General features: G+C 41.4%; 1 protein-coding gene across 6 annotated transcripts in view; it reads left to right on the forward strand.

Moving 5' to 3' along the window:
- Positions 1-8,094, forward strand: part of tenm3 (teneurin transmembrane protein 3) — a 229,339-nt gene that overhangs the window by 93,145 nt on the left and 128,100 nt on the right. For all 6 annotated transcript variants that reach the window (XM_026172117.2, XM_080303276.1, XM_080303277.1 and 3 more), the window contains one exon: positions 1,464-1,731. In XM_026172117.2, the coding sequence (XP_026027902.2) occupies positions 1,464-1,731 (268 nt within the window). The remainder of the gene's footprint in view (positions 1-1,463; positions 1,732-8,094) is intronic.

An 8,094-nucleotide genomic window follows, 5' to 3' on the forward strand; every position in this document is an offset into this window, starting at 1 on the left:
GCCCACTAATGAGTTCTTTAGGGGTGCTACAGTGAAAGTGCACGAGCGTCTCATGACAGGGTCTAAACTGGCCTCACGCTCCAAAATGTTATTTTCAGCTGTGACAATATTTAACTAAAAAGTGGGAGTACTGACTGAGATGTGCAGTATTCTGATTGGATGTTGCTGACTTGGTGGTGAAACACAGGCCTGCTTGGTGATTTATGTGGAGTCTTTTAGACGCACTGATTAATACTGAGTTTAATGCGTTTTGAGTAATGATGCTGGTTTTTCGTCTTTGTGTTACATGTTACACGAAAGTGATTATTGCTATTATGAATATGATGTGTTAGACATGAATTTGGAGTTGTACAAAGAAATGATTGGCAAAAGCAAATCCCAGAATCTGCCATTAAACACATTAAACAGTCTATTGATCGTGTCACACAAAAGCCGAGACAGTTTTTGTGTGCAGAACTGGAAACTAGCCCCGCCCATCACACACACAGTAATATTTGCACATTGTCTTTAAATGTATGGGTTTGTAGGAGGTACATTAATTACAAATAATAGTCTTGAGGCCTAAATAGTCATAATGAAACTCAGACTTTTCATATGTGGTTTTCAGCGTTCAGCCTGTAAAGTCTGCATAACTGGAACAGTTATTATGATGGCAAACAGAACACGAAGCAGCGAGAGGAAGAGCTGCTCCTGCACGTATCCCTCGCTTCTCTCTTTGCTTTCTGTTTTCCTCGCTGAGTGCAGCAGAGAAAGAATAACAGCAGGGCTGGGAAATGGAGATCTGATGCTCTTTATGCAAATCAAATTCCAAGACTGCCATTCATTTCCTTCTCGGTACCCTGAGGACGGAAAGGGGAGTTGAAAAGCAAAGGGACAAAAACAGTGAGGAAAAGTTGAACCCGGGTCAGCTTTGAGCAAATATTTTTACAGAATCGGAGCAGAGCTTTGTGAAGGCCAGTCACTGAGCTGTATTCATTCTAGCCGAGTGTTCAGTTACACTTCTCACTGACGCTGCACTCACATCCAGTGATATTAAAAAAATCGACATTATAACTCTTCATCAACCTTAACCGCATCATCTGGGAAATTTGCCTTTATATCAATCATCCAGACATTGTATAATAATAACATCACATTTTGAATTCTGACCTTCTTCAGACGGACCGACTGTCTTAGGTTAAGAAGCGCTGGCTTTTTTGCCAGTTCTTGCTTTGTTTGCTTAAAAACGGGCTGTGGCTAACATTATTTTCTCTCGTTAAGGACGGATTTCTTCAGATGAGAGACTGTTTGGTGAGACTGTGACGTGAAATATGATCTAAATGTATCTGTTTGATTTACAGGGATTATAACGACAGCAGTCCTCGGGGAAAGGAAACTTCCAGTCAGCTAAAAAGACAACAATGTTAGTGCCACTGATTTACACGTGTGTAAAGATGAGTTGTTCTCTCTTCTGTTGTTGACAGAGCAACCGTCCAATCATCACAACTCCAGCCTTCCTCCGGTACCACCGCCTCATCGCCAACAACCCTCAGTAACAGCTCTTAGCCAAGCCCTGAGCGCCACACATCACACTGGCCAATCCCTGAACTCCACAAGGCAGCTAACCCCTCCTACTGGAAGCCCGGCCCCTGTGGCCGGCCAATCACCAGCAGAGCTGCAGACCACGCCCCCCGAGAGCGTCCCGCTGCAAGACAGCTGGGTGCTTGGTAGCAATGTACCTCTGGAAACAAGGTAAACTGTCTTTTTCAGCCGTCTTACTTCACCTGTCTTTGTTCCACACTTGACCTGTAGCCTCTCAGCATTATCACAGTGTAACCCAACTGTGTGACGCCTCATCAGGCTTTCCCAGTGTGCTGCGACGTCCTTAAACAGAATGTTTTATCTCTACATCCTGAACGAGTCCCCCGAAAATCAAAAGGTAGCTAGAATAACAGAAAAACACTGTGGGAGGAAAAATAGCAATCTATACGTAGCTACAATAGACCGGCGCCCCATCCTGGGGTTACCCTGCCTCTCACCTTACAGCAGCTGGGACAGGCCCTACTCATAACCTCGAACTGAAGACGGTGAAGAAAACGGATGGATGAAAGCAACAACACTCTGCAGAATTCATTTTAGAAACAAACAAAATAAAAAAAAGAACAACAACATAATTATTATTATTATTTGTCTAAAGACTTAATTAAGCTAGGATAAGAAATAGTTTATCCCATGTATGTGGTGTCGTTGTGAGAGTGGAGCACAATCGTTCTGCTAGAGAAAGTGCTTCACTGCCTGTCTGTCAGTGCTGCAGAGGTTAGTCCAGGTCGTCTGTAATACACAACACTTTGTTCAGTGACCTCCTCTTCACCGCAGCTTCAAAAGTGTCCAGTTTGCAGCCAATCACAGAGCAGCCTTCCTAATCACTTCATTCAGTCTGTTAGTGTCACTTATCTCAGCTCTCGCTAGTACACCACAGTAAGGCTGAAGCATGCTCGCCATGAACACATGCTAGTCTTCTGAATGTAAAGCTTCCTGAAATCACTTAACTGTCAACCGTTCGCTCATGTTCTGCTTTCTTTAGGCAGACTGAGAGTCTGTGCAGCACATCAGCTTCTTTGTTAAAGTCCGTTTAGTTTTCAGACACTTTGAAACACATTTCAAAGTGTTTAAGAACATCCCAAAGTCACTTTGTTTCCTCTCAGCAGCGACACAACTTTGATTGGTTATTTTGACCCTTGAATCCTGGACCAGTCTGTACTTCTCCCTCTCGCTGATTTTATTTAGAAAGTCTCTGTTTTCTTCAGTAGGGAGTAACATTTTTTTAGCAGCCATATAAAGAGCCATTGTTGCCTTGCCTTCCACATGCATACATACAAAATTTATGGGTGCAACGTTAGCTTTGACCCTGTACTCACAAAACAAATGTGTCTGCTCCCTCCATCGTTTCCTCTTCCTTTGTCCAATTTGCACTTTTTAAAAATAGTGAAAAAGAAAGTGATGCACTGATGAGAAAGAGATGCTCCAAGTGTTTTAGCTTTGTGCCTGTATCTGGCTGTATGTTTATAGGCATGTGCATGTGTGTGCAGTGAAGACCAAGCATTCATCCACGTGTATGGACAAAGAATGAACCTGAAGCAGTGACGTCCACATGTGCTTTGACTGTTTAGTGTTCCCGTTACTGCCTGGGTAAAAACTCAATGCCACTCGTAGCAGAAGGAGGCTGATTAGCTTGGAGAAGGTAAGCAGGACAATGATTGGACTAGAGCAATGAAAGTAAAGCTATTTGGCAATTAGACTCTGATGACCCACTATAGCAGAACAGAATCTCAGCGGTGATGGGGAAAAAAGAATAAGAGCAATCTTACCATGACAGGAAAGGGACAGCGTCTCTATAGAGTATAAACCACACTAATGCAGCATTACCAAAGGCACAGAATATAGGCAGACACCTGCAATAAAGGCTGGCAAAGGTCAGGAGAGAGAAGAGAGCTCGCGATAAGGCTGAGAGTGGACAGAGTTCAGGAGAAAGCTCTTGAGCCTGGAATAAGGCTTGTGTGTTGATAGAGGATATGAGAGAGAAAGGAGAGCTGGATAATGTTGGAAGGCTGTCGGAGACCAGGAGAAATACAAGAGACAGTCTGTGAAAAGCTCAGAGGCCGTTTGAGGCCCGGTTTGAGGCCCGGTTTGAGGCCCGGTTTGAGGCCCGGTTTGAGGCCCGGTTTGAGGCCCGGTTTGAGGCCCGGTTTGAGGCCCGGTTGACCTGCTCTACCTCCTGAGCTACAGCCACCCACACCCTGCCTGGAGCCAGCCAGTTAGAGTTCTGCTCGCAGGACTCAAAGGATGGGAAACATCAGAAAGGAAGCAGGTCGAACTGACTGCTGTGGTCCAGGTAAACATCCTGCATTATGTGGTTTGTATTGTAATTATTTAATGTAATTAATTTAATTTAGTCAATGTCATATCCCAGGAGAGAAACCTGGCTGGCACCCCAGAGCTAAAAGTCTACTCATTAAGCCCTTTAATACCCCCCCTAAGCAAACCATCACAGTTGTGTAAATCTGTGATTCAATGTGTTGTTCACTTATGGCATACAGTGTCATGGGCTGTGTGTGTCTGGCAGGAACGGAGGACCAAAATACAGCCTCCAGCAGGCAACAGGTAAACTCAAAGAAATGGCTTTATTGTTGAACACCTGGAAAACCGGCACTAACTACTAATACGAAATAAACTAAACAGGCAGGCTGGGGGACACAGTGTGGAGGGAGAACGCAACACTGGAGGGAACGATACAAAGGGCTTACATACACAAGGAAGGAACACAACTGCACTGTAAAAAACTGTAATATAAAAGTATTTCACTGTGTATTTTACAGTTTTGTACTGTTCTTCTAGAACATCATTAAATTCACATAAACAGACTGATTTTACATTTCAAATGTAAATTAACGTAAAATCACTGTAAATGTAATAAAACATGAGCATATTTAGATTGTTAAAATAATTCACAAATGTGACTTAATTTCACAAATATCTGTCCGTTATTTGAAAGATTGAACTGTTAAATTCAAATGTAATGCTATGGAAAAATATATAAAATGATTCATATAAACTTTTTTTACATTAAATAATAATTATTATTATTGATATTTAGGGCGATTGTGGCTCAAGAGTTGGCAGTTCACTTTGTAATCAAAAGGTTGCCGGTTCGAGCCCCGGCTCGGACACTCTCGGTCGTTGTGTCCTTGGGCAAGACACTTCACCTTCCACCTACATGATGGCCAGAGGCGAATTATAAAGCGCTTTGAGGGTCTCATAAAGTGCTTTATGAATTCAATCCATTATTATTTAAACCAACTGTTAACTGCATATTTCTGTACCTTTAAGTATTATTATTCATATTGCCGCATTCACTGACCTTGTTTATAGGTAATTTCATTGTTTAATCACATTAAAATGTTCCTAATTTAATGTTTAACAGCACTTGAAAAAGGCAGAATCCCATGTAAAATTAGGGCAACAAACTGTATTGTCATTGCTGAAAATAACCGTGTTTTCATGGGAAAGTTATTTTTTGGTATTTTCTGGCATTATTTTGGTATTTAGTATTTTTTTTTCACGGTGTGGGACTAATTAACACAACACAGGATGCAAAGCTGAACGTAACACATGAGACGAGCTACCTTCAAAGGACTCTCCAGGAGCACTCACAGTGCAACATGCCTCATTTACCCGCTCATAGAGGCAGTTTTCATTTCTTCTGTCTAGCTTTCGCACATGTTCATACTCAAGTCGAAAGCACCGGAGAGCAACTTTGGTATTGTGCCCAAGGATATTTGGCATGCTGACTGGAGCAGCCAGGATCAAACCATCAAACCTTATGATTGGTAGATGACCTGCTCTACCTCCTGAGCTACAGCTGCTCCATCACCCCATCTGCAGCCAGTCCTGTTAGTGATCTGGCCTAAGAAGAACAGCAGGGGGAACGGAGCATATTTTTGATAAATCCCACCCTTGATGGCAACTCCTACAACTGGCATGAAGTTAGCCTCTCGTGTTGTTCACACGATCCTGACTGCAGGAGAAGAAGATGACGTATTCCACTTGCCGAATGTTGAGTTGAATAGCAGTTATACACTGTTAAAAAAACATCTTAAAAAAACGGTAATATTCCAGCAGCTGGGGCGCCAAAATACTACCGTAAAATATCAGAAAATAACTTCCTCATAAAAATACGGTTATTTCCAGCAATGACAATACAGTTTGTTGTGCTAATTTGACATGGGATTCTGCCTTTTCCAAGTGCTTTTAGACATTAAATTAGGAACATTTTAACGTGATCAAACAATGAAATTACCTGTAAACAAGGTCACTGAATGTGGCAATATGAATCATAATACGTAAATGTACAGAAATATACAGTTAATGTAAATAATAATGGATTGCATGCCCTGGGACAGACCGACAGAGGCGAGGCTGCCATATCGCACTATCAGCCCCTCTGGCCATCACCAGTAGGTGTTATTAACCACGGACACAATGCTGAGAGCGTCCGAGCCGGGGCTCGAACCGGCAACCTTTTGATCACAAGGCGAAGTGCCAACTCTTGAGCCACAAACGGCCTAAACAGCAATGATTATAATACTTATGTGATGTAACACAAGCTTATAGGGATCATGTTATATAGTTTTCCATAGCATTACATTTGAATTCAACAGTTCAATCTTTCAAATAACGCACAGATATTTGTGAGATCATGATACATTTGTGAATCTGTATCTAAATATGCATATGTACAGACATTTAACAATCATGACAATTATGTTTTATTACATTACAGTGATTTAACGTTAATTTACATTTGAAATGTGAAATCAGTCTATTTACGTAACTTTAATGATGTTCTAGAAGAACAGAACAAAACTGTGAAATGCAGTAAAATACTTTCACATTAGGATTTTCCTACAGCGCAGCCATACCCGCAACCTTGTGGTTGTTAGTTCACATTCATTGGCCGATGCTTAGCGTCATGTTATTATGTGTCCCAACATCCAATGACATGTCACATTGTTTTCATGGCCACACCCTCACCCCAGGTGCAGAGGCCTCTTTCTGTTCAGGAATGTTGGGAATACTTTGAGATTTATATTAATTGCAATTCCTACCTCTACATCCATCCATCCATTCGCTTCCGCTTATCCTTTTTCAGGGTCGCGGGGGGCGCTGGAGCCTATCCCCCCGCGACCCTGAAAAAGGTCCTCTACATTTATTTTTTAAAATATATAATTAGCACAGCGTGGCCGTGCAATGTTTTATGTTTTTATTCCTATTAATTATATTTTCACTTGTTACCTCTGAATTATTGAATCAGACCTGGATGACATGAACTTTTCAGCAAACTTACAATTCAAATGCTCCTTTAATTATTGATTATTCTCATTAATTTTCGATCATTTTATATATTTTTCCATAGTATTACATTTGAATTTAACAGATCATTCTCTCACATAACAGACAAATATTTGTGAGATTATGATACATTTCTGAATGTATCTTTACAATCTAAATATGCACATGTACAAAAAATATATTTAAAAAACAAGTAAATTGTGTTTTACTATATTTACAGTGATGCTATTTTACCTTTGACATGTAAAGTCACAGTCTACTTAAGTAAATGTAATGATATTCTAGAAAGACAAAACTGTAAAATATACAGTAAGATACTGTGACATTACTATTTTTTGGAACAGTGTAGTTACAGCAGAGTTCACCAGGAACGGGAGAATCACATACAAAACTTCAAAGTAAAAATAAATAAATAAAGCATGTAAAGCACAGACAGTGACTGCAGTGGACACTTCAGCTCTTTGTATGCTAGAACTTCACTCTACTCACTGCTTCATGGACCAAAAAATAACACGAGCAAGAGTGGCCCACAGATGGGCTGTAACACAACGAACTCCATCTAACAACAGAACTCACTGCACTCCCTACTGGGAATCCTTCGGGATCAGGTCTGTCCGGCCTTTCTGGGTATGTGCCATCCATTAGCAGCTGGTTCATTTGTGTTGCCAGGTGCACATGGAGTCCAGTTATCTTCTTTAGACAGTAGGCATGAATCATGTCAGGGCCTGGTGCTGTCTAGTGTGGAATTTCGACCAGGCACCCCAATAAAGGACGGTCTGCGATTGGCTGTCTGTTTGTAAAGGAGGTGGGGTGGTGACTCGCCCAGCTAACCGCTGCTCAGACCTACAGATGTTGATGTGCTCCCTCTGAATGCATGCTTGCCAGGATGGCCCTCTGCTCCGGCACTCCTCTCAGTCACAGCTCTACTCTAACTCTATGCACTTGGTAACTAGCTGAGTTTGGTGTCCTGGGAAATTCAGCCCCAACAATCTATTTATTTTTAAGGCTAGAGTGACCTGTAAGAACCCTTTGAGTGATCTTATAATAACACGCAGGTTTTTACCTTCACCGTTTCAGATGAGGGAACGACCACAAGCTCTTAAATGCAGGATATCTTATCAGAAAATTACCAGGGGCAAAGCAAAAGCCAAATCAAATAATACTAATAATAATAATAACACAACCACTTAGTTACACTTATTACAT

Source organism: Astatotilapia calliptera, chromosome 6, assembly GCF_964374335.1.
Source record: "Astatotilapia calliptera chromosome 6, fAstCal68.1, whole genome shotgun sequence".
Classification (NCBI taxonomy): domain Eukaryota; kingdom Metazoa; phylum Chordata; class Actinopteri; order Cichliformes; family Cichlidae; genus Astatotilapia; species Astatotilapia calliptera.